General features: G+C 39.7%; 1 protein-coding gene across 4 annotated transcripts; it reads right to left on the minus strand.

Moving 5' to 3' along the window:
- Positions 1-16,982: 16,982 nt before the first annotated feature.
- Positions 16,983-27,709, minus strand: ANKRA2 (ankyrin repeat family A member 2). 4 transcript variants are annotated; one of them, XM_036410866.2, is made up of 9 exons: positions 27,374-27,706; positions 24,600-24,975; positions 23,783-23,941; positions 21,768-21,833; positions 19,801-19,898; positions 19,193-19,318; positions 18,824-18,890; positions 18,029-18,109; positions 16,983-17,490 (listed from the first exon to the last, which is right to left on the minus strand). In XM_036410866.2, exons 2-9 carry the CDS (start codon positions 24,886-24,888, stop codon positions 17,435-17,437), a joined length of 942 nt encoding a protein of 313 aa, XP_036266759.1. In that variant the 5' UTR covers positions 24,889-24,975; positions 27,374-27,706; the 3' UTR covers positions 16,983-17,434. The 4 variants fall into 4 exon arrangements, with proteins under 4 accessions (XP_036266759.1, XP_045427542.1, XP_045427543.1 ...); XM_045571586.1 differs by having other exon boundaries at positions 24,600-24,991; XM_045571587.1 differs by lacking the exon at positions 27,374-27,706 and adding an exon at positions 27,246-27,337 and having other exon boundaries at positions 24,600-24,991.
- Positions 27,710-27,724: the final 15 nt, after the last annotated feature.

Below are 27,724 nucleotides of genomic sequence, written 5' to 3' on the forward strand. Positions count from 1 at the left end.
CCATGCTGATGCTGTAGGTCCACTGGCTGTGCTTTGAGGAGCAAAATTGAGATCGTTTTAACTCATTTTAAGAGATTGGGGTGACTGACAGGCTGATAAGCATGTGAAGAATGTCACTATCTAAAGATCCAGTTGTTTACCCTGAATCTATAGGTAAGGGACAAAATTAAAAAGGGTTTCCAGGCTAGGCCTATACCTGGGCAACTTGCTTCCTGTGGCAGATACTGGCTAAGGTTAATCCTGTTTTGCCTCTATTCAGACTTTATTCCAACAGCCTCTAATGATATTTCTTTCGTCTACTTAAATCTGGCTTATGTTAGTCATGGCTATGGATTAATAAAGAGTTTCTTGTAACGTTTTCAATATTGAGATAGGGTTACGTTACAGTTACAAATGACTAAAAATTTTAGTTGTTACAAAGGTTTGTCACACTTGATGTTAATGGTATGTCTGGCTGGGCTCCACTCCTCCCCCTCCCCCATTCCCCCAGCGGAACCACTCCAGGAGGAGCCACTAACTTGAACATTGGCAGTATCAGGACAAGGAAAAGAAATAGCTGGCTCTTCAGACTTAAGTTGGGAAGAGATGCACATCACTAACAACCACATTTCATCAGCCAGAGCAAGTCACGTACAGTCAAGTCTGATGGCCGAAAGGATTGGGGAAGTATAATCCCTCCCCAGAGCAGGACAGCAGTTTTTAACAGCACAATCTCCTGCATTCTCCAAGAATTGATTTGAGAAACATCCATTTATTGTCATTTATTTATGCATTCCTTGGTTGATTCTGGTATGTGCCCTGACTGGGGATCAAATCTGCAACTTTGGTGTATAAGGCTGGTGCTTTCTAACCAGCTGAGCTACCTGTTCAAGCCAACCTACCCCATTCTTAACAAATTTCCTTTGCCCACAATTGCTATAACTATATGTTAAACACTATCACTTGCATTATATCTCATCGCCCAGCATAACAATCCCTTGTACAGACAAGGAAACCATCTTTAAGAAGTGAAATTGCTCCTGTGAGGTCACACAGCCCCTTAAGTGGTAGAATGAGCTAACCCAGATCTGCTCTTAACCTCAGGACCTGTTGGAAAGGATTCAGGCCCAGGCAAGCTAGAGAAGCAGATTATTCTGATCTGGTTGAACCTTTGGCTCTTGTGACTACTTGCTGGCTGTGGTCCGATATTAAGACTAACCCTGGGCCAAAGTATAATAGTTTCAACTGGATCTGAACCAGGGATACACTAATAAAGAGACAATTTTTCTGAGAATTCAGGGTTTATACCCTCTATTTTTTTAAATAATCGAACTAGAGTACACTTGTGACAGCTGCATAATAACCATGTGTGCACAGGGCAGAAAGCTACATTTTAAATTTTGGAAACAAGTTTAGAAATGGGCTCAAGGTCACTAACGTTTGGACATGATTTCTGCTAGTTATTTTTCTCCATTACATAACATTGGATTCTTTAGTAATTACCTCCTCTCCCCCCAAAAATAAATATGTCAATCTTTTTTTGAGGGGGAGGGGGGACGCAGGGAGGAGTTTTAAGGAAACTAAGCAGTTTTTAGCTTTTCCAAGATAATAATTAGAAAAGTCTTCTATTCACATAAATTTTCATCACTCCAATCATCACAGTCTTAAATGCCATTTTTGCAGCGAGTTCTGGGAATGCAGGCACAGTCAGCAAAGAAAACAGTATCACGTCTCCTGAACACTTTGGCAGTGAACACTAGACAATTTTATTTATTTTTAAAGGCACAACTGTTAAAATATCAAGGTGGACTGGAAAATATGCTATTGGAAATGAAATGGCCCTTTGAATCTTAACAATATTAGAGAAAACTGTCCAAGGGGGAAAGTAAAGATTCTACACATTTAGGTGGAAGAATTTATACTTTGAAAGCAAAAAAGAGTGCTATCTCTCTCCATCGGCCTGATACCTGACATGCTACGTAAAAAGGAAGGGTCCATGTGAGTTCACATGTTCAGTAAGCCAGGAAGAGAATCGGTATTTGCTAATTGGCAACTAGCAAGAACAAAAGGATATGTTTATACTTTTAGCTTTTTGTTGCCAACACCTTGTTAGATTAACATGCAACTCCTCAGCAGCAATTCTTTTTCTGCCTTCCATGGTGACCAGGCAAAAGGCAAGATCTATAGTGTACTATATTCTGATATCTTTTTTATATACTGATTAAGGCCATGAGGTATTGGAACTATCATGGTCTTAATAATCCAGCCTTGCCAAATTGCAAGGCAATCAAGGGTGCAGAGTCAGTGAAACCACCATTGAGAACACTGGGAAAGCACAAAAGGAGAGTAGGAGGTATAAGGAGTACCAAATGTTACATATATTAAAAAAAATCTCAGAGCTAAAGCATTCAACAGACTTTTCTTTGATCTTTACCAAAATTTCCAAAGAAATCCAAAAGGAATTCCATAGCAGACAAGAGTTGTCCATCAAGATTAGTATTTCCTTTGTTTAATCTTTGCAAATCTGGCTTTATTTGCTTTTTCAGACGGAGAACTCATATGTAAGCTACTGGAAATGATGGGACTGCTTAATTGTGAAAGTAAATATCCTTAGGACAGTTTCTAAGTATGGGCTGACTTATGTAATTGAACCCCTTAGAATATCAATCATATATTTTCATTTTTACCTGATTCATCTCAACAATCATTGTTTCGTGTCACACACCTTGTCCACATATGTCCAAGTCTTCTGGTTGGGATACTTGAATATCGAGTTTTGAGGGGGATGACTGGGCATATGGCCTATATTAAACAAAGGCATGACTTCTAATAGAAATCACTCATGCATGGTAATGCTTTAATTATAATTCTAAATTATAGTGATTAGTTGCTGGTGCCTATTTGTCCACCTCACCACACTGGGCAGCAGATTCATCTTCGCCATGGCTGCAGTCCAGCTTCCTGTTACATGCTGTGAAGCTGTTTCGCATTGTCGACATGGCCAGTCTAGAAGATGTGTAAGACAAGTACTGGATGTTGCATCTATGACCTTGAACATCAAGCTTTAATAATATAACAATCTGCTTCCTCCTCCCCCCTTCTGCTTTCTTCCATTGTTCTTTCCCTGGTTATGTCTTCTCCTTTTCTTTCTTTTTCTCCCAATTCTCCAAAACTCTCTATGCCTACTTAGCTTGTATGTCTTGTAATACCACTGGCATTTGGGCAAACAAGTGTGAACTCCTTCCTGCCTGAGAAGGAATTGAAGGTGCCTGGGAGGGGTAGTCAACAAGCCTGGTGTGTGCTTTGCTGTGGATTGGTTGGTCCCATGAGCCCCCTCCGTGATTTTCTTAGCCAGAGATAGGAACAAAAGTAACTTGGAACACCAACCTCTAGGGAACACGATGGGTTACAGTGAGATTACTGTTTAGATGCAATGAATCTGTGCACTCAAAAACGAGTGGGAGATTGTCAAAATAATGTGATGCCATTTTTTAAAATGTTTAAGCAGTATACAATTTTGATGAAAGTTAAGATGTAAATAGCAGATAGATAACAGTTATATCTCAAATATACATACACCTAAAATAACATATGTATACCTAAAATAACATATCTCCAGAAAATTCTGGTTTGATGTGTGGAGTGGTAAACAGGCTGGAAAGGTTTAGAGACCTGGCTTCACATAGGTGAGGTGGGCATTTTGCAACTTGAAATTTTATAGTTGGGATCAGGTTGATAATGAAGAGGCAGATGACCACACATGTATCCCTTAATTCATGCGGTGCTTAACATTGTAATTGTGATGGATTTTTTTCTCCAGTTACTAACAATATTTAATACCCACCCAACCTAATTTAACACTGAAATTCATGCTCTTCTGTCTGGTTCACCGTTTCGGCGATCTCCAGAGTCCAGCAGACACTCCGAGAAGGTAGAAACCATGTCCTGGGTAGGCTTTGGAGTTGGGCAGACCTCGATGGGAACCCTGGCTTGTCTATTCGCCAGCTACATGATCTTGGGCATGTCACCTACCTTCTCCTCATCTCTGTTCATAAGGGTGTTAACAGCAGCCACCTCGTAACATTGTTGAAAAGAATAAAATAAAGATGAGATATGTGAAGTGTCTAGAGCAGTGGTGGCACATACTATGTGCCAACCATCCACTATCAGTAGAGTCACCCTTCTTAGAAATAACATGGGGATAAATATATTCTCATCGGTGGTGTGAACTACTAACACACCAGTCACCTAGGGGAGACATCTTGCAGGGTTTCCAGGCATCCCAAGGGTAATCCCAAGACTGATCACAGCAGCCAGAACTCTGAGCACAATAAAGGCTACGCAGGATATTCAGGCACACTGCTTGTTTGAGGCCAGCACGGCTCTGTCACAACAAAACACACAACGTGGAGAACACATCTTCATCTCAGGAGAGAGGCTCGAGTTGGGGGTACTGGGTTAACTCACTAGGTGCCCATGGGTATCTCAGCGTGCAAGGCAGGAGCCAAAATGACAGGACCTTAAACATGTGCTGTGAGTGTCCGTGGTGCTTTTCCTGCCTAAGCTTCTAATTCGATCTTCTGGGCAACTAGCCTCGTGATGAATGAGTGTTGCTCCCCCTCGACCCCATTATGAAATGAAGTTTCAAAATGAAAAAAACAAACAAAAAAAAACAGGGCCAAGGAGGCGACATGACTTCTGAGGCCTATGCTGATTAAGTGGAATATCTCACCTCAAACCCAGGGCCTGCAGTTCCCTGTCCGGGGCTGTCTCATGCCAGGGTTTCCTCACACCTGGATTTCAGGTCGCCTACATCAGTATCATGACGGAAATGCAGGTTCTTGGGGTCTGCCCTAGACCTACAAAATCAGGATCTCTAGGGTTGAGGCAGGGGATCTGCATGCTTTTTGAGCACTTCTACACACCCAAAAGTTTGAGGACAAGAGCCCTATGCCAATGGTGAAACGCAGGCTTTGGTCTGGGGTTCCAGCCAAGCTTTCCAAAGGACACTGCTTGGCGGAGCCTGGAGCCAGCCGACATTGAAGAGCAGGAAGGGAGCTGCATCTCCTGAGAGGCTGGCACGTGGGGACTCGCCTGACGGGTTTTGTTGGCATGCCACGCAGAGAAAAACAGTGCTCGGTCAGTACCTTTAGCAAACAGTGAGACGCACCCTTGATATTTCTGAGGCGATCCATCGACCAGAGTGCTGAAATACCTCTGAACCTTCTTCAAGAGCTGAAGTCTGCAGATGTGGGATTTCCTGGGCCCCCACCGAAGGAATAAGCCTTCACACCCACTTGTGGGCAAGCTGTAAGTCTTTAAAGAAGAGAGATGGGATGGCCTCCTTTCATAGGAACCACTCCTAGACTTTAAGGCACTTATGCCTTTGGAACTATATTAAATATAAAAACTAATTCTTTTACCTCTAGCACTAATAAGAGCTTCAGAATCAGCAGGCCTGTCATGTAACTGAATATCCATATTATGGGTGACGAAACTTAGGTTTAAAAGTTTAAGTGTCGCTGAAACCGGTTTGGCTCCGTGGATAGAGCATCGGCCTGTAGGCTGAGGGGTCCCAGGTTCGATTTCATTCAGGGGTGTGTACCTTGGTTGCGGGCACATCCCTGGTGGAGGGTGTGCAGGAGGCAGCTGGTCAATGTGTCTCTCTCATCAATGTTTCTGACTCTCTATCCCTCTCCCTTCCTCTCTGTAAAAAAAAAAATCAATAAAATATATATTTTTAAAAAGTTCAAGTGTAGACTGTCAAATTACAGTGGGGAGGGGAGGAGGATCTGGGGGAGATAATAGATCAACCGAAGGACTTGTATACATGCATATAAGTACAACCAATGGACATAAAACTCTGGGGAGGGAGGGGGTGTGTGGGAGGGAGGGAGGGGGGGAAAATCAATAAAATATGTAAAAACAAATAAATTAATTTAAAAAAATAAAATAAAAATAAAAATAAATAAAGATAAAAAATAAAAAAGTTTAAGTGTCAAAGCCAGTAGGTGGGGAAAACAGGGATCAGAACTCAATCAGACACTCCGAGTCTTCCTGCCACACCCAAGCTCCCCCGAGGAATCTCGTTCTGCCAGATCACAAACCCCTTGTAAGCCTTCACTCCTTAAACCAGAATCTCCTGTTCCTGGGTCAATATTAACTTGTCCAAATCCACATCTGGAACTCTCTTCTATGCATATAATTGGATGTGAGAAGAAAGCTTTATGCAGAATGATTTTTTTATAAGGCAATTTATGACAAGAAATGCTAAATACTAAACAGTACTAAACACTTCAATCACTTTAAATATTATATGATGGTTTCTCGAACATATAAAACAATTGTATGAAAACATTAAGCATGAAAACAAAGGCTGGGGAGTTAGCAGGGGATGTCTCTGGATTGTGGATCATATATTCATTCATTTTTTTTGCAAATATTTGTGGAATTTCTGTGTCAGACAGAGTACTAGGCTGTGTAGATACAATAGTGAACAGATAGTGAACACATAGTCTGCCCTTGGTGAGTTTACAGTCCAGAGAACAATGTGATTTTTTTTCAGGCAGTGGAAAGTTGCATCAGAATCACGATAAATTTCTTTTTTTCTTTTTTCTTTTTTTTTTTTTAAAAAAAAGCTCCCCTAGTGATTCTGAAACAGAGCTAGGATGATAGATACTCTTCTAGAAAAAAAAGGTCTTTAGACTTTATCATTGTATATCCCTTCAGTAACAAAATAAATAAATGAAATAAAAATTAGCATTCCCCCCTAATATATTATTATTTATTTATAAATACATTAGAGGCCTGGTGCATGAATTCATGCATGGGTGGGTCCAGCTGGCCCGCTCCAATCAGGGGCCTATTGGCCAGCTGCAGTGCAAGTCATAGTGACTGTCATTCCAGTGGCATGACTTATATATATGTATAGAGATGCCTGTTCTAGCCCACTAATAAATATATTATGTATTTATTTAAGAAGAATAAAGTTAAATATATATATATATTTTTTCTATTTTCTTCCCTGATCTGACCCCTGGATCCTCCTGGGCACTGTGTAGTTCATTTGAACATCACTTAAAGGATAATGAGTCTATCAGCAGAAAATGAGAAAAGAAGCTATTTTAAGGAGTCATTGTTTATTTCAGCCCTTAAAGGTGTTCAAAAGGCTAATGCAAACACTAGCCTTTTGAAATAGAATTGGACATTAAATGGTTGAAATAGAGTTGGACATTAAAATAGACCCGATATTAAAATGAATTAGAACAACAAACCTTGTCTTTACTACCTCAGTGGCTCTTGTAATTGGAAGCCATGCCACTGCATGAGGAAACTTCACTGGGCTCGCTAGGCCCTAAAATCCTTCCCTAAGCCAAGAGGGAGGGAAAGGAATTGTGCAAGATCAATAGAGGGGCTTCCCCAGGCCAGGGCCCTGAGGGTGTGCAGTGCCTCAGCGCCCACCCAGGGCATTGAGATTCTGAGGAGGGGCTTGGGGCTGGAATGGTGAGCTGAGTTGCCCAGAAGCCTTGGGCCTGCACAATAGCATTTTCCCCCCTTATTGTGAGACCTGACTGGATGCCCATTTCTGTCCTAAAGAGGGCAGCAGAGAGCAACAAATGGGCTCTTGACTCCTCTTAGGATCCTCTCAGGCCCACTAACCATTGACTGCCATCCTCACTGGCTCAGGAGTGGCATGGACAGAAGGAACTGGAAAGCAAGGAGAGACCACTATCTGTCCCATGCTAGGTAGGGGTGACTGGCCAGACATTTTATTTTTTAAAGAGTGAAGATTTTTAAAAATATATTTTTAAATATATAAATTAAAAATTTTTTAAATTGATTTCAGAGAGGAAGGGATAGGGAGAGAGAGAGAGAAACATCAATGATGAGAGAGAATCATTGATTGGGTGCCTCCTGCACACTTCACACTGGGGATCGAGCCTGTAACTCTAGCACGTGCCCTTGACTGGAATAGAACCTGGGACGCCCTTGGTCCACAGACCAATACTCTGTCCATGAGCCAAACCGGCTAGGCTGGCCAGACATTTTAGTGTTTGGAGGTGATGTGGCCCCTGCCCCTGCCATTGTGATTGTGTCTCCATTTGTAAGCAGTAGGAGGACTGTTTTAGCACCTTCAAATACACTTTCTCATTCACTTTCAGAGTGAGCCTGTAAGGTAAATGGGTTTGTAGGACTGTTTTATAGATGAGGAAACAGATGCCCAAACATGGGAACACTTGCCCAACCTTCCATAGCTGACTCCTGGAAGCAAATGCAGTTTATATTTCCCAGCTAAACTTAGCCTTTCTCTGAGTTCCTGGACAGTTTCTCAAGGATCTGCAGCTTCTCTATGAAGATCCAAATTTTGGCTTTCATTGTGATGTTAGCCTCTAACAGTCCTTCTCAGCACATCCTGAACCATCTGGATGACCACAATTGAGTAGCGGTACATGTATCATCAGAATCCTCATGTTTATCCTTTGATCCGTGCTTATGAGATTCAGGTGACTTCATGGTGTACTCTATCTCTGGGAGATTTTGCAAGAGGTTGAACATGGCAAGGTGGTGGGAGAACTAAGTCATCTCGGCGCACAAAATACAGGCATGTCCGGCTGAAAAGGACCTTGCCACATAACCATGTACACATTTCCAATAGATGTGCACCATGTACGGTCTCAGTCAGCAAAAATATCAACTTTCAACCATTCCATTCGCAATAATTTTAATAGTATGAGTTGAGGAATGGCTCTGATTTGGAGTGAACAATAATTAGATTAGTTGCCCGCTGAATGTAGATTAGTATCTTCAAATACAAGAGAGATACTAGTTATCAACTGGTATCTGCTTTGCTCACGAACAGGGTGTTGGTTAAGCAAAAGGCTTGCTTCTCCTGAGCTACAAACCAAGGCTGGAATGTACCGACTCTCCTGTTTGTATGCAAACAGATGTTCTCAGGTGATATATTTACAATCTTACAATATAGAAACAGACTAAATATATGATCAGACCTGAACTAACATTGTCTACCATCAACTTCAAATTGGCCATTTACAATAGTTTCTGAAAGATAATACCATCCACTTATCCACTACATTAAATTAATACCATACATTTGAATTTCATTATCTTTATGGTATTTGACTGGAATTTTGTTATGCAATTATACATACATACAAACATATAGTTTATCCACTGTTTTTATGCTTGTACATATTGAAATATGACGTTATAATAAAAGTTAAAGTGATAGGGGGAGATAATAGATCAACTGAAGGACTTGTATACATGCATATAAGTACAACCAATGGTCACAAAACTCTGGGGAGGGTGGGTATGTATGAGGGGTGGGCAATGGTAAAATATGTACACAGATAATAATTTAATTAAAAAAAAAGTTAAAGTGGCCAAAACCGGTTTGGCTCAGTGGTAGAGCGTCAGTCTGCGGACTGAAAGGTCCCAGGTTCGATTCTGGTCAAGGGCATGTACATTGGTTGCAGGCACATCCCCGGTAGGGGGTGTGCAGGAGGCAGCTGGCCGATGTTTCTCTCTCACCGACGTTTCTAGCTCTCTATCTCTCTCCCTTCCTCTCTGTAAAAAATCAATAAAATATATATTAAAAAAAAAAGTTAAAGTGATAGTAACATGGTGAAGAGGCCAGTGGCAGTTTTCAGAGAATGTGAAGGGGTTCATGAAGTATTTGGGCTGAAGAAGCCTACCCCAGAGGATGCTGTCCTCTCTCCTCCTGGCAACCTCACTGCAGCCACTTCTGGATCCAGGACAGCTCACCTCTGAGAGCTGCTCTACATTCCTTTCTTCCTCCTTCTTCAGCATGGGCCCAACACTTCTCTCTCTCTCCATATATATATAATATATATATATATATATATATATATATATATATATATATATATATATATATATATTATATATATATATATATATATATATATATATATATATAATTATTATTATTATTATTTTACAGAGAGGAAAGTAGAGGGACAGAGAGCAAGAAACATAAATTAGCTGCCTCCTACACACCCCCCACTGGGGATGTGCCCACAACCAAGGTACATGCCCTTGACTGGAATTGAACTTGGGACCTTTTAGTCCACAGGCCGACACTCTATCCACTGAGCCAAACCGGTTTCAGCCCAACACTTCTCTTAATGTGACTGCACACTGCACTGCTGTGCCCATCAGGGAGATCTCCTTGGGACAAGTTTTGAGATGTTAATCTAGTCCAATCGCCTTACTGTACACTTGGAGAACCTGGGGCCTAGATGTGCGGCCTTGCTGTGTTGATGCCTTGGGGCCATTGGCTCCCCTTTGCCAGCTTCTGACTAAAGGCCACTGGTCAAGGCGGTGAAAGGAGAGAAGGCTTGTGGCTTCCATGTGGGGAAGCTTCGTTCCTCAGCCTGCTGCCTGTGGTGAGAGAGCTGTTCCCAGAAATGCACCATTGATTTGAAAACTCAAGGGGCTAGAAATATTAAGAGCTAATCCAAACCTTCAGGATTGTTAGCTCCAACTCTAGCAAAGAAGGATAAACAAAATCATTCTGAACTGGAAAGTGGTGCAGGATTATTTTTCTTTGCTTTTCCAGCTCATCAAAAATAAGCTTTCAACACCAGAATGCTTTATTAAAACTTTTCTAATAGGCCTCATTGTTTTGTTAACCAAGATTATTGCCAGCATAGCATCCTTATATCTGTGTTGTTAATTGACTTCTTTCAAACCAGGTTGACATTTTAGTTGCTTTTGAAGCACCATTTTTTTTTTTTCTTCATGACATAGGTCATGTATTATTAGCTTCTTTGAAGATTGGCTGCCTTTTAGGGACATTTTTATCATACTGACTTGTGTGCTTATAAAATATGCAGTGAGGACAGATGGGCAGAAGGCTGTAGTGGAGAAGAAGGAAATGATTATCTGCCTAGCGCAAATGGTGTCCTTGCAATATTCCACGTATGCCACAAACTATAAAAGGACACAAAATGATTGTGGGCGCCATTTAAGTTAACACAGTTGTTTTGTGTCTGCTCTCAGCCAAGCAACAGTGATGCTATCAGGTAGGAATGCTGGGGAGCATCCAAGTGGGGTGGTACTACTTGTGGAGCCCCCACAGACATTTTCTCAATCAACGTGCTGTCTGGATCTACTCTTGTGGTTCTTATTATGATTGTAATAACCACCAGGGAACTTTGATAAAACAAGGTTTGTTCCCACAAGTAACAAATCGAGGCCATGAGGAGAGTGAGGGGGGCAGGGGAGAGAGAGAGAGAGAGAGAGAGAGAGAGAGAGAGAGAGAGAGAGAGAGAGAGAGAGAGAGAGAGAGAGAGAACCCTGGAAGTCTGGAAGTCTCTGGGGGATCTAGGGCTCTGTCTTTATTGAGATTGAGGTTGAAGTGTCTAGGGTTTTATGGGTTCATTACCAGTGAATTCTAAATCTAGGATTAAAATAGAACCCAGGTTCTAGTATTATTATCTGGTCCCCATTTAAAATAAACTCTTGTATCTTGCTTCAAGCAAGCCATTATGTATTTCATCAAATCTCAGGTGCTTTTGAGGCTGAGGATTTTTTTTATCCTAATACTAGGTGCTCCTGGGACATTTCACATTACTTCATCATGACTGTCCCCTGGTGGGCAGTTATGGTATGGCATATCAGCAGCAGCTTGCTTACAGAGATGCATGCTGATTTCAGAGAGGTTAAAATGGGAAAATAAAGAGTGCATTTTAGAATTGTTGGAACAGGGTATTTTTTTTAAATTAAATTATTATCTCTGTACATATTTTAACATTGCCCCCCCTTCCATACATACCCTCCCTCCCCAGAGTTTTATGTACATTGGTTGTACTTATATGCATGTATACAAGTCCTTCGGTTGATTATCTCCCCCAGATCTCCCTACCCTACCTGCTGCAATTTGACAGTCTGCTTGTTGCTTTACTGTCTCTATATCTATCTTTTGGTTCATCAGTTTATAATGTTCTTTATTATCCATAAATGAGTGAGGTCATGTGGTGTTTCTCTTTCATTGATTGGCTTATTTCACTCAGCATGATGGAATAGGGTATTTTTGCAATTAGAAAAATTAGGGACGAATCCCTCATTTTGCATACATTTTCCATAGTAGGCGCTTAATGCCTTTGCTTCTTTAAAACATAACCTGGTTTGCTACATCCTGGCTGACACACCGCGTTGATGGAATATCACTGCTCCACAAAGTGGGTGACAGCTGCGCGGACAAGCTGTGCTTGTGCCTGCCAGTCAGTTGTAGAGAGAACATCGCTCTATGTAGGCACATAGTCCTCACAATCTTTCTTTTTCTCTTTCTTTACTTTTTTGCAAGATGTAGATAACAGAAAATTTACAGTCTGCATCTTCTCTTTTAAATACAAAAATCAATAGCAGGCCCCATAAGAGAGGTTTGATGGTTTGTGTTCCTCGGTATTTCAGACTGGAAAATGCCGAGGTTTCGTCTTCTGTTTGGTTCTGTTTTAAGCGTGTTCAGGATGCAAGTGTGGGAGGTCACTATGCTGGGGGTTCTAACATAGGCACGAGTGGTGTGCTGGCCAGACAGGTAAGGCTCGTTTATCTGTAGGAGCTTCAATTGTGTGTGAAGGCTCTTTGCAGGGAAGGTTTGTGGAGAAGGTTGAGGCTATGAGGGGTGGAGAGTGAGGGGTGAATGTCTCTGATGCTGGCAGCCGGCTGGTCCCCTGGAGTCATACCTGAGCCCTGGAGAGAGCAGGGAGGGGAAGAAAGGGAAAGGGAGGGGATGGGAGGGAAGGAGAAGGGAAGCAGGACCTGTTGTCATGGACTCCCCGTGCTCAGGTGGCTATGTGGACACAGAGTCTGAAACAGGGCTGTCCTCCTTCTTTCTTCATAACTACCAAAATTCTTAACTTCAGAGACCAACTCTGCTTAACGGACAAGGAATGAACTGAAAAGCTGTCCTGTGGTTCAGGAATACCAGGGGCCTTGGGAAGCAGGCTGGGCAGGCCAGGAACGAGGGAGGCCAGGCAGCTGCGGGGCCCCTGCCCCCATCTTGCAAGTGAGACGTGGCCATCACAGGTAGTACAGCAACTACTGCTCCCGGAAACCGAACATTGCTGTGGTTGCCGCTGTCACTGCTGTGGGCCAGTAGCTGCCGATTAAAAAAGCTGGGCTGGGAGCATCTGATTGGTTAAACCTCCATCACACACTTGCACTTTAACTGCAAAGGAGGCTGGAAGGGAGCTGGGTAAAGGGGAAGCTAGGGAAGGAACTCCTGGATATCCTCTTTGGTGGGCAAATACATTATCTTGATTGTTTAAGCTATCTTAAGAGGGTTTTATTTTATAGCTGAAAACACCTCAACAGGCACAAGAGTATACATTACTCTTGTATTCAGAAAAGTAATACTTTTTTTTTTTTTTAAATGCCAAGGTATTGGGGATTCTGACCTTGGCTTCCTGAAGCCACAGAAACAATTTTCTTCCTCAAATCCATTCCTTTGATATTTACTTTTATCTATTCATTGATATTCAGTTTGTTATCTCCTGCCTCATATTACTCGTGGTTATGTAATTTGTACTGTATTCTCTCCCTGTCAAGACCATGTGGCACAGTGGCCATGACTCCAGCATTTACACAAACCTTGACATTTGCGCTAGGCTTTCTCATAAGACCACAGTGGTTGATATATTTAACTTCTTCCCAGACAGGAGCCTTTGTGAAAAGTAAGTACACAAGCCTCTCTTGGAGAGGGCCGTCTAATGTCTCATCAATATAGGCAAGGCAACATTACCTTCTAAAGAAAAGCCTACAGTGCCAAAGAGACTGGGTTATTCTTGGGAAAGGGCAGTGAGGCCAAACGCTGGCACAGTTGGACGAGTGGGCTCTTCCTTCAAATTGGCCCGCCTGAAGCGGCTGAGGGACCTGAGTCAGGGCCACACACCATTGACCTCGTTCTGGCTGACCGTCTCCTTGGTAGCAGGGCAAACACCAGAACAGTCAAGTAAAAGGAGAGAGGGAAGTTTCCCTAACAGAAATGCATCAGGAGGGTGGGTTACCTGGCTCTGTGGGTGAACTCTGCGAGCTGGCATGAGTTCTGACCAGTCAACTCCTGGTTCCCAAAGGAAACCCTAGCGCAAAGGAATAATAGGAAACCTCTTTGGCATTGGTTGGCACAAACTTGTTGTCCTGGATGTTCAGGACTCTTTTATCCTAAAGGTAAGCAAGGAACATAAACAATTGTGAGGCATTAGAAGTGGGCTCTTTCAGCAACACAGATAAATAAGGGACTCAGTCACAACTGACATCTTGAGTGACAAAAGGTGAATTACAATCAGTAAGATGAGTATTTTGAAATTCTTTGGCACATAGGCTTAAAAAGGAGCATGTTTATCTTTACAAAAAAAAAAAAAATCATGGCAGGTACCAACAGATCATGATTTCTTAAGGTTCTTTTGTAGAGAAGGAGGCACTGTGAGAGGCAACTGTTTAGCAGGTACTTTGTAATGTACTGGTTCCACCAGCCAGGAGCTAATTGTCCCTGCAGCAGTGATTGTCAACATTGACTGTACATGAGAATTACCTGGGAAGCTGTTACATGTCCCCAACCCAGGCTGATGCACCAGAGGCCCCTGGGGAGAGCCAGGCCTCAGCGTTTCCTAAACTTCTCCCGGTGATGCCACTGTGCGCCCTCAGTTGAAAACCAGTTGACCCTGGAGTGGAACTTGCTTTCACCCTCCTCAGCCCTTGGATTCTCCCAGGGCACAGAGGCTTCTGATGTGCCAATATGAGGACCCATTAGCATATGAGAAAGCCACTGACAGGCATGTTAAAGGCTTGAACAGGCCTGTTAGCATACAATATTTTTAACTTGCTCTTAGGTCAGCCCTGCTGAAGCCTCAAAGTCCACCAACCTTTTGATGAACTTCTTGCATTTATAACCTGCTGGAATTAGCCCCCAACATCTTGGCTTATTACACCTCAGTCTGAAAGAAGCTATATAAATATTTTAGAATTTCGACAAATTTTTATATACAAGATGGTTTAAGGGAAAATAAAGGAGATGATAAAAATCCTTACTAACAAATTTTACAATAATGCAAAGCTGCAATTTTTGTTTTCTTGCTGGCCTTAGAGTATTTAACTAGTGGCAGTAAAGGTTATTCTTTACCTTTCACGTAATCTGCATAGATAGTAGAAATTTCAGGTCTCACCAGAATAACTTCTCTGCATTGTGTGTGTTTATCTCCTTCCGAAGTAATAATTTTGGTTTTAAAAAATAATATTTATATGTCCTTACCTTGAATACGGGATAAAACATTCTGGTTAAAGTGAGACCACATATACAATGGTGGTCCTATGAGATTATAATGGAGCTGAAAAATTCCTACTGCCCAGGGACCTCGCAGCACAGCCATGGTGATGTCAGGACGTCACAATGCAAAGCATTCCTCACCTGTTGTGTTCATGTTGGTGTAAATAAACCTGCCACACTGCCAGTCATGTAAAAATATAGCATATACAATCATGTACGGTACCTACCAGTTGATAATGATAAACACTATGTTATTGGTTTATGTATTATACTAATAGAGGTCTGGTGCATGAATTCGTGCACTGGTGGGTTCCTTCGGCCTGGCCTGTGATTGAGGCCTATTGAAGGGCTGGCTTGCCGGGGGAGGGACCCCAGGAGGTTGGCCGGCTGGTTGGAGGGCCGGCTGGCTGTGGGAGAGCAGTGATCACCAGGGGGCAGCTCTTGTGATGAGATGAGCGTCTGGCCAGTGTGCATCATCAACTGGTCATTCCTGCCGTTCCATTCGTTCGGTCATAACTGTCATACAGATCCCCCTTCTCTCTCCTGGTAAGCTATCTCTAACCTTCAATTTAATGGATTTATGTATCAGTAAACTGAAATGACATTTTAAAAAATGGTGTTTGATTCTTCCTGATGTCCTTAGAGTTCAGAAACAAATACTTTTCAGTGACTCTTCTTACTTTTCATGACAAAATAGTTATTAGCATAGATTCAATAAAAATCTGTCCTTTTTACCAAGATATAATTAGTCAAATAGATTGTTCAAACAAAGCCATACCCAGAGGGCTGTATTTGAGAACAATGGTCTTAGTCAGGTATAAGAAGTCCATATTGAGGAACAAAGGGTTCACTTCATCTGTGGAGTTAGTGCCAACAAAACCCTCCCCCAAAACTGGCCCGGTGCCAGCCTCTAGGTCCTGATCTGACTGATGGTGAGGAAGGTCACTTCTGGAAAGCTGAGAATCTTAGCAAATTTTGCAGACCTCAAGAAGGGAGAAATTGCTGAAACCAGTTTGGCTCAGTGGATAGAGCATCGGTCTGCGGACTGAAAGGTCCCAGGTTCGATTCTGGTCAAGGGCATGTACATTGGTTGCGGGCATATCCCTGGTGGGGGGTGTTCAGGAAGCAGCTGGTCGAAGTTTCTCTCTCATTGATGTTTCTAACTCTCTATCCCTCTCTCTTCCTCCCTGTAAAAAAAAAAAAATCAATAAAATATATTGGGGGGGGGAGTGATACTGTAGGTGAAATCTGGTGGAAATATTTTCTTGGGCTTAGTCCCATGGCTTTGGGATAAGGGAGCAAATAATTGAGGCTGTTAAAAGTCTAAGACCCCTTACGAAAGTTTCTGAAGAGAGGGTAATTTTTTGGCTTAATTAATTTCTCAGTAATCTAAGGCTCTAGTTTTGAAGAGAAAACTTGAGGCCTACCTATGTGATTAAAATGCTGTGTGTGTGTAAATAATCAGGGCAAACCTAACAAGATCAGTCTTCTTGTGATCAAGAAAAAAATATTTTAAGTATCCTTCTAGAAATGACAATCAATAAATCTTTGTTGACTGACTTATATTCAACTTATTTTAATTATCTTTGACCTAAAGGAGTGCCCTGGAAGGACAGACAGGTTAGATTAAAAATCTTAAAGAATCCCTTAATAACCTTATATAATTAAAAAAAAAAACAACTAGCATGCAAACTAACAGAAAATGTACTTTATTTACTTACAACATCTTGTAAACAATCACACTGTGCACTTTTAATTCAATAATAATGTTTTTTCCCATGGATTTATAGCAAACTCTATATAAATTCAATGAGTTAATACAAGAGTACAGATGAATATGGTAGAATAATTTCTGAAAATGTTAAATTACAGCACTTGACCAAAGACATAACTATCTGTACCATAAAAATTTACATGCCACAAAACATTAATTTATAATTTTAAATATGCCATAAAACATTTATAAAAAGCATTAACATTAATTTTATTATAAACCAGTGAATTACTCAGAAGAATATTTATTAAAACTTAGTAGAAATCAGTAAATATTGCAGCTGAGGTAAAAACTTATAAGTAAACAAAACTATCATTTATAAGGGCCAAAAAGTAAATGGAAGGGCACACAATACTTTCTGACGACTGTGTCTACTCCTTGATGTTTTGAAGCAGCTTCAGCAGATGTGACTCAATAACCTGTTGAACTGGAAGAGATAGGTGATCAAGACCATAGCATGTTGATTTAACATTTTTTAAAAGAATTATCAAATTCAACTTAACATCCCAAACTTTTTCCTAAAATAAAGTTATTTCTAAGTAGTTACTTAAATACACTTAACATTTAGTTTCACTGACTTAGTGATTGCCCAAATCACTGAATTTTTCAGTTCTTGGTTTTTAAATTTTGAAACCGAAGGAGAATTCAGAAATAAGGTTGTTCTGAGGAACAGAAAAAGGCAACTATAAGAGCATTTTATAGTTTGCTATAAAAATATCAAACACATCTTGCAAATAGGTGTGTCCTTATCTTCCAGCAGCTAATTATTTGGGTTGGTAAAAAAAAAAATAATAGTAACAAGTTCATTTCTAGACTCTGTAGGGATTTGTTGATTTCGGCCACAGTTAAAAGTACATGTCAGTAGTCAGGTAACATTCAGTGTTCTACAACTGCAGCGATGAAAATGGTGTGTGGTATTTACAGAGCTTTACTAAAATGGAAGCTTAGCATTCTAAAATACTTACCACTTCTATACCCCAGGGCTACAGCCAAGTCCATAGAATTATATCCAGAGTCGGTTTCTATTGTTGGGTCAGCTCCATTTTCTACACCAAAATAGAAAAATCTACTTAAATGAAAATGTGGATATGTTTATCTATTACTGACTCACGTGCAAATAGCAAGACAGATTTTCAGCAAATTTAGAAAGCATCTGTAGGATGGCCTGACAAAGACCATCATGGACTACACAGAATTCACTTTGGTGGGCTGAAGAGAAGACCCTTCAAACCAATGAGCATCCTCTGGAGCAGCAGAAACTCACCAACAACCAGAGACAGAACTTACGCACAAAGATTGTGCAGACAGAAAACAAGCATGGATTCACACGTGATTCCAGAGGAAAACAACCAGGACAGATGCTCCAATTGGGGCCTGCTGTGTGATGGAGCTGCCTCTCACACGGGCAACGCTCTGGTAGCAGGTGCACCACAGTGAACAGCAGCAGGATGACTGCACTTAACAGTAATTAATGATTTTCCTGAGTAACACCACAGGAGGCCAAGTCAGCCCTGGCTGAGTAGCTCAGGTTGGTTAGACTGAGCATTGTCCTGCTACACCAAGGTTGCAGGTTCAATCTTCGGTCAGGACACATATAAGAATCAATCAATGGATGCCTCAATAACTCAATAACTGGAACAACAAATCAATGTCTCTTTCTCTCTCTCCCCTTCCCCCCCCCCCCCTCCATCCTCTAAAAAACATTAAAAAGTAAAATAAAGTTCTCATGGCATTTTATATTTTCATTTTTATCTGCTTACCTAAGAGCATTTTTACACATTTCACATGATTTCCATGTACAGCATAAAGCAAAGGTGTGCCTCCATTCTACAAAAGAAAAAGGTGATTTCGTTTTCTAAGGTGAGCAAGATTTGAAGAATTTAATGCTGCTGTGAGAAGTTTTATGAAGCAATGGGCATGTAAATGTAGTTTAAGGTAATTTTAATATTTTGTGAAGAATACTTAAATCAGAATTAGCAACAGAATTTATGTTATTAACTTTTTCTTCCAGGTGTTTAATTAAGTTAATGAATTATTCTTCCAGGTATTTAATAAACTTTATTTGTCTCCCCAAACCATATAAATCCTAGTTTGTTATACTAATTTAAAAATCAGTGTTACAGACTCACCCAATCGTATTCATTTACATCAACTCCACACTCAAGCAGCATTTTGACAATATCTGTGTAGCCTTTACTGCACGCCAGAGACAGTGCACTTTCGCGACCTTTTCCTAAAAGCTGGGGATCAGCACCCTGGAGATACAAGACTCTTCAATTCATTTAAACAAGAATACGGTTGTTTCTGTCAATCATAATTACAGTTCAACACTTATGTCAGGTAATGTCCTGGGGTTAATAAAGAGAAAACGCAAACTTCTATTCATGGATGCTCTTGTTATCAAGGTTGCCCGGATGCTTCTATCTCAACCCTAACTATGCTTTCACCCTGGAGTCAAATGACATCTCGTCTATGAAACTTCTCCTACAGGCTGACAGTACTTTTGTTCCCCTTCCACTTAGAGGGGCAGGGCTTTAAGTGGTCTCTCCCTGTTTCATGTATGACTAGTCTTGCCTACCCAACTAGATCCAAGTTCCACAAGAATGTGATAAGCATTTAAAAACTGTTTGGATCCTCTACCATTATACCTAGTTGGCTGGAGATACCAAAACTTTACTAAAAACTTAACTGAATTTAAGTAACTGTATATATACATTTTCTGAGGCATTTTCCTTACATTCTGAAGTAGAAACTCTACCACAGCTATTTGCCCGTGTGCTGCAGCCCACATCAGAGGAGTAAATCCTTCTTCATCCGTGTGATTGATAACATTTTCTATTTAAAAGAAAAGCAATTTTTGTGATCTAATTTAACAACCACATATTAATATCACTATGAAAATACTGGCATTCTAAAAAGTTGGTTATGTTACTCAATGAGGATTACTTTGTGCTGATTTTTGTTCACTGAAATCCTGTTATATGTTGTTATAATTTGCACTCTGACTGTATTAAAATGTGCCTCCATGTATACAATATGTTATTTAAAGTATGACATATATACACGACATATATAATGTTAGGTACAAGGTAATCCACAGAACACTGGGCTGGTAATTAGGAGACCAGTTTGAATCCTCCCTGTGTCACTTTCTAAAAGTGTTATTCTGAGCATGTCACTTAATTTCTCCAATACACAGTCTAATACCTTACTTATCTCAATGTGTATATAATAGTCCTTAGCATTACATAAATATATACTATTATAAAAACTCCAAAATTGTATTAAAGCTATCTTCTAGTCTATAACTATCATTGCTGCATTTGAATTTCATTCATTCTTGGTGGTTTGCTAAAATAATATGTGAAGACTGAATACTGTGAAAGAGAGTACATGTAATTCTGCTTTGAAACCCCTTTTTCCACCTAGATTCAGCCTACTAGTTAAAAAGGCAAGTTTTCCCTCTAAATTTATTTAGTAGTTTGAGGATGAAATCTTCAAATATTTATAAACAAAGAGAAACATAATGATGAAGTAAGTCTTTCTTATAAACGATTGATGATTAAAAAATAAACATCTTTTATCATACACACTGTGTTAAATTGATAAAGTTGGGACAACTGTTTAACTTCTTGGAAAATGAAAATAAATGTAAAGCTTGATCTTTATCTCATTACACCAAAACATATTTCATATGTGTCAAAAATTGATATGTAAAGAGAAAACCACAGAAGTTCTAGATAAGACATGAATGAATTTATTTATAATTTTAGAGTACGAAATCCTTTCTAGCAGGACATAAAACTGAGAAGTCACAAGGAAAAAAATAAATTTACTGCTTAAAGAGTATTTTTATTCAAATGATAAGTGTTTGTTCAAAAAATATCAAAGTCAAAGAAAAAATGACAAACTGGAAAAATATGTAACATAAACAACAAAAAGCAAATTTCTTTAATTTTTATAAGGGTTCACAGAAATAAACACAAAAGAAAATTCAAATATGCCACAATTTAAAAAATATAAACAAAACCAATATGAGATGCTATTTTTTAAATTAATCTGATAATATCTTGTGTCAGCAAGGGTATGGGCAAATAGAAATTCCAACTCTGGTGTGAAGATAAGACAAACATATGGCAATAAATAGAAAAATTCATATACCTTTTAACCTAGCAAATATTCTTGAAATGTACCCATGGATATACTTAAAAAGAATGCCAATAACATTGTTACATAACAAACAGAATCAACCACCACCAGGGGGACTATTTAAAAAATGAAAAACAAGGAATATGTATATGCAATACAATGCAAAATCTGGACCCACAAAAAGAATAAAATAGATCTTATGTGCTTATATGGGAAGATTTCCAAAATTTTAAGTGACAAATAAATGACAGTATTTTTCCCTCTAGTATTAATAAGAAAAAGCACACACTCATTCTCACATACAAGTCCAAATATAAATGGAAATGCTTTTTAAAAGTATAAGAAAATTATATTTGCTTTTGGGGAAAAGGCCCGGTTGGTAAGAGAAGCTATAACTTTTATACATTAGAATACTTAAAAAAATATTACATGCCTGGTAAGATTACACACCATTTTTAAAAATATTTATACTTTCCTGTATAGAAATAAAAAATAACAACTCTAATAAATCCTATTAAATTTGTTTTAAATATATTTTAACAAATATGCTATTACCTTGTTCAATACGAGTAGCCAGGATGAGCATCTCTCCCTGAGCAGCTAACTGGTGAACAGATAAAGCTGAAACAATACCATAAAAAGCTTCATGTATAGATGTAGGGTACACTTTCATAATCTCATTGCTTATGTTTGTGCAGCAATTTTCTTTTCCACATCAAAATCTATCATTTTATTAATTTACCTTAAATTATATTTTAACCTAGCTGGTTTGGATCAGTGAATAGAGCGTCCAACTGAGGACCAAAGGGTCCCAGGTTGATTCCAGTCAAAGGCAAATACCTTGGTTGCAGGCTCCTCTCCTGCACAGGCCAGGGTCAGGGCTTGTGCAGGAGGCAACCTATTGATAGGTTTCTCTCTGTCTTTCCTTTCTCTTCCACTCTCCCTAAAAATCAATGGAAAAATATCCTCAGGTGAGGATTAATAAAATATACCCTAACACTGCAAGTAGTCATTCTGCATCTGAGAATTGACTCTTTTAAGATAATTCTGACATCTGCAAAGTGTTATTAATTATCAATAAATACACATATCGTTATCATTAATTATTAACAGTGCAGATTGTTACTGACTATATCAATCAAAGAAATGGCTTAGGCACTTAATTTTTTAAATGGCATCCCTTTTCCAAACTTATAAGTAAGTTGGATCACCGAAACTAGTTTGGCTCAGTGGATAGAGCGTCTACCTGCGGACTGAAAGGTCCCAAGTTCGATTCCCGTCAAGGGCATGTACCTTGGTTGCGGGCACATCCCCAGGAGGGGGTGTGCAAGAGACAGATGATCCATGTTTCTCTCTCATCAATGTTCCTAACTCTCTATCCTTCTCTTCCTCTCTGTAAAAAGTCAATAAAATATATTAAAAAAAAGAAAAGAAAGTTGGATCTAACAAAGACACACCTTTAGTCTTTTCATTGATTCAATCCACTGAAGTCCCAAACATCATTATTTCAAGACTCCATGGGTTTTTCTTAACTTTAGGAGTGAGGTGGTAAATGACAGCTGAACTTGGGAGTAAATTCTTGAGTGCAGACCTAGTTGTGGTGAATTTGGTATGTGTCTTTAGATAACTGATAAAAGTTTTGTCTGTAACATGAGGCACATGTAATTTTGAGCTCAAAAATTCTATGGTTGGAATATTTTAAGACAATCTCTTTATTTTAAACAAAATCAAGTAGGAGAGTTCATATTAAAAATTAGTATCACTCGACCTTGACTGCAGAGGTATGATTGGGTGACCTTAATACAGAAAGAAAGCAATTGGGAGGCACACGCAAGTAAAACAGAAATGGCCAATAGGTGGAGTAAGTCACATGCTACAGCATGCGATTCAAAATCAGGAGAAATCTAATATCGCCAAAGTAAAGATATATATGTTTTACCATACATTAGGATACAGATGCATTTACATTATATTCTCATATAGTTTCTAACATCAAATTGCTAACTGGTTTTCTCTCATTAATTTATCCATACTATACAGAATATAGTTTATATAGAAAAGCTTCATTTTATTTCTTCTAGAATAAATATACATTATTTTTTAAAAATTATGGATTCAAAGTACTTTTTAAAAGATAGTTTCATATTTACATTATTATATTCAAATGAAAAATTACAGTAGAAATCATTCAGCTTTTACTGCAAATAATTCATTGGTCAGTAATCTAGTTTACAAGCACAGTATGAAGCCTGGCACTCCAAAAACAAAAAAACAATCACAATATCTTACTTATACAAAGTTGAGACTAACTCATGTTTTTATAGTAGACTATAAAGGTTTTTAAGAATATTTTAATCTGTATTTGTTTTTAAACATAGAAACATAAATTATGAACTATTTGAATATGCAGTAATATGTGAAAAAGTTTTAAATTACTAAAACTATGAGCACATCACTTCAGCTTTCCAAAATGAAATATGCACTTAATGAAAATATGTTTCAAAGCCAAACTGTTGAAACCATTATATTAGGAACAAGAAGAGTTGAATACATCAGTGGGAACTACTTACAATTTGCTAACAGAGGTGTGGTTGAGACCTCATTTCCTCTGTGCTTGTTGGTTAAGGTGGTTGACTGTTTTATGGGTGAGAAGTGCTTTGTTGTAGAGGGAGTGTAGACATGCCTTACTTGGATTCCCGGGGAAGGAGATGTATGGATATTGCATTCAGCTAAGTAAAATAAATTTAAACACATTAAAACAATATTGAAATGACAAAGCATTTCTATAATAAGTTCTATGTCAATGTTTACATTAAAAATGAAAGACATGAAGTATATCTTCAACTGTTTCTCAAATGATATTAAATTATATTTGCTTCATAAAGTCTGTACTACAGAGTGAATGTTTCAGAAAAAATTTGTATTAATGTTGAGCAATTTATTCTTGGGATAGTGTTTTTATTCAATAGCTTGTTGTAAAGTAAATCTATAATATGATGAGAGATTTCACGGAATTAAAACACAGGAAGCTAATGCTAATCAAATATTCATGGAATAAGGAATATTAAGCTAATTCACTTATAAAATACACCAATAATATTTTTCTCCTATGATTTAAAAAGGAATAATAGGAACTTTATTAGATAATTTCTAAATAAACAAAGGTTAAGCAAGAAATTAAAAAAGTCATCATATACTTATGGACATTATACAACATGAAGTCATTTAATTTTGTGAGATTCTAGAAAATAATATTAAAAGATGACTTCCAAAATTTCTTCCTAAATTCAAAATCTCATGATCAGAAAGGAATGAAAAAACAAAAACAACACACTCTAAACAAACAGACACAAAACAAATGCAGATATTTATACCATAACTTTTAACCTTTAAATAGGACAGATGCCACCTCCAGGTCCGAGTTAACCTGATCTTGAATATTTTTACTATCCTCTTCATTTAAGGACTTCACAAATCGAGAACACACGTTCATATCAAATCGGTTAGGCAATATGAATTTCATCCCCATGGCAACGCCCTGAGCGGATGCTTCTTGTGCACTGGAGTCCAGCTGATGTTCTATTTTAATGTCTGGCATGCCAGCGAGGCTGTAACTGCTGGGACACTCTTCCACCATCAGCTGGGCTCCAACATCCAGATTTGCTGATGTGGCCATGATTTCAACTGTAGTTTCAATAATTAAAACATTTCTTCACAATTTCTCTTGGTTTTTAAAGAGTGTCATCCAGTGTATTCTTGAAATCTGGGTATAAAAAAACCTGAAAGAAATTAAAAGTCTTATATTAATTTAGGTAAAAGTGCATAAAATAATCATTTTCAATCAAGTATGCAAACAATACTCTTATAAACACCTATAAGAGAAAGCATACAATGTTCATAGGATATAAATCCAAGCTCTGCCATTTATTAGCTGAGTGAACCTGTACATTACTCAGCCTCTCGAAGTCTCAGCTTCACTTGTACAATAAAATGGAGATACCACCACTAACCTCACAGGATCCTGGAAGACCAAATGAAATAAGTAACATTTCACCTTCATCACTGAGTTCCAACAAATTTTAATTACTTTTCTCCCCTTTCCTATTCCTGAATATTGCCAAATGGATAAAAGATCAGGCTATAAGAAAAAATACTTTCATGTGAAAACTTTAACGTCTCATTTTAGGTTCATTTTTTAGCATTCTGTTTGTAAGTGGCCTCAATTTGAATTAAGGAGAGCATTTATGTTTGTACTCAAGTCTATTGGCATCTACGATTCCTGGATAGTGAAAGACTTTACAAAGCTTTGGTTATGATGAACTGAAGATATATTTCTTTATCAGTTTTTGTTCAAATCACATGTTACCAAATTAATATAGGTTTTTATGAAAATAAAGTGTGGAAGTTATAGATTGGCTTCCTTTGCTTTAGCATCTCTAGGACATGAGGGTCAAAGGAGAGTTTTTGGATCTCAATCTTTGCAGTAAGTATTAAGAATACTTTTTTTTTTTTTTTTCAAATATAGGTCATCAAGACATGAACTAAAAAAATGCTGACTCTCAATGCATAGATTATAATCACACCACTTACTATTATTTCAAAATTAGCTTTTAGTAATCATTGACACTTCCCTATGGACTTTAATATCATTTTAAGAGAAAATTCACTATTTTATTTAAAATTGGTTCTAAAAAAAAAGAATTCCAAGATATAGAACTGTTGCAGATTATAATCACTGAGACACAAAAACAATAACATCAAATAAATTATTTCATGTTAGATTTTCCTGCCTCTTAGAATTTTGAGAGGGTGCAGGGTGTTTAAAACGGAAGACTGCCTTAGGATCACAGTGAAGCAGAAGTTGGTAAACTATACATTTACTGATAAACATTCTCCAAGATTGATCCTTATAACAATCCATCGAGTAGTCAGGGCAAGTAGTCATTACATCCACCACAGAGAGGAATGATGAGGGACCTAGCCAGCTCTCCTGACTCCATCACACTGTCCATTAAAATAAAACAGCACTAAACTAATCCAAAACTTCCAAGACAGAAAGAGCTGAAGAAATAACACATTATAATAATAATAAAGAAAATAAAAAAAAGAAAGTAACAGATAACAAAGTCAGTGTCCTTCAGCAGAAGGAAACCAGAGCAGGAAATAAGAATGAATGGTGTTTCTTAGGTGAGAGCCAGCCCTACAGACTCTTACCCCAAGAGCAACTCCCCTGAGCTCCCTCAGCACCCTGCATGTATTTCTATGTTAGCATTTATCATTCTCTGGAAAATTTCCATTTCAACTCCCCCAAACTGAAAACGCCTCTAGGATGGGGACTACTCTGACTAATCTTTGCACACTAAACAGTGCTTGGTCCTATCAGGGACTCCATAACATCTTCATATTCTTTTCTATCCCGAAATGACCCTGCATTAGGCTCAACAAACACTTGCTGATGACATCTGGTGTTCCATTCCCAACATCACTACTAGCTCTAGCTGTACAACCCTGGACAGACAAATCATGCCAAGTCTTCTGAGGCTCGTTTTATTCGTCTGTAAAACAAAAATGGTTGAAATAAACAGGTCGAATAGCCTTTCTAGCTCTACACGCCTCCCATGTCATAAATCAGGGTTTATAGAAGCAACTGGGGCGTTGGAAGGGAGGAGTGTCAATGAACTTGGGGGAGGAAGGAGCAGAAATGGGACGCTTATCTTCGCACTGCTCTGGAGAGGAGAAGCAAAGTGGAATGGTTAGGCCAAAATTTTGAATTGTAGGAGGGGGAGAAAAAAAAAAAATGATCGGTAAGAGCAGGCGGTGAGAAAAACAGGTCAGGCCAAGGATAGCTGAGATCACCTCCATCTACCAGAGCGCAGGGAGGGAGGAAGGAAGGGAGGGAGAGGGAGCCTAACGCGATCAAGTGGGCGGCGGTACCGGTGCCCAGGGGACCGAACAACAGGTGCCCGGTTCTCCCCAATCCCGGCACCGCCCTACAAGGAAGGGCGAGCGCCGTGAAAACGAATGATGCCTCACAGGCGACAGGTGTCCCGGCGTCCCAGGACCGGAGCCCGCTACAGGGGAGACGGGTGGGGAGGGAAGCCCGCTCGGTCGCCCGCTCCGCCCGGGATCGGCCCGGGGGCGGGCGGGGCGCCCTGGCTCACCCGCGGCGGGCGGGTCCGGGGGACGCGGGCCCGGGGCCCGCGGGCTGGGAGCGCAGGGCCTCGCGACCACCTTCGACAGCCCACAGCGAGCGGGCGCCTTCCCATCTGCGGCCACAGGTTCCCTCCAGGCCCGCCAGCCCCGGCTTGTTTTGACCGCGACGTCACTTCCGCGATGTCTTCTTTCGCTTTTCTGGGCGAACACCGCGCCGCCGCAGCCAGGCGGCCGGGAGGCTCGCCAGGTCGGTCCTCTCCCGCCGCCGCGCCGCGCGGGGCCCCGGGCGCTACAGGGTCAGAGTCATCCCAGGGGGACACTCTGAGTGACAGGAGCAGAGACCAGTCTCCCCCTTGGGC

This window comes from Pipistrellus kuhlii, unplaced genomic scaffold (assembly GCF_014108245.1).
Source record: "Pipistrellus kuhlii isolate mPipKuh1 unplaced genomic scaffold, mPipKuh1.p scaffold_m20_p_4, whole genome shotgun sequence".
Classification (NCBI taxonomy): Eukaryota; Metazoa; Chordata; class Mammalia; order Chiroptera; family Vespertilionidae; genus Pipistrellus; species Pipistrellus kuhlii.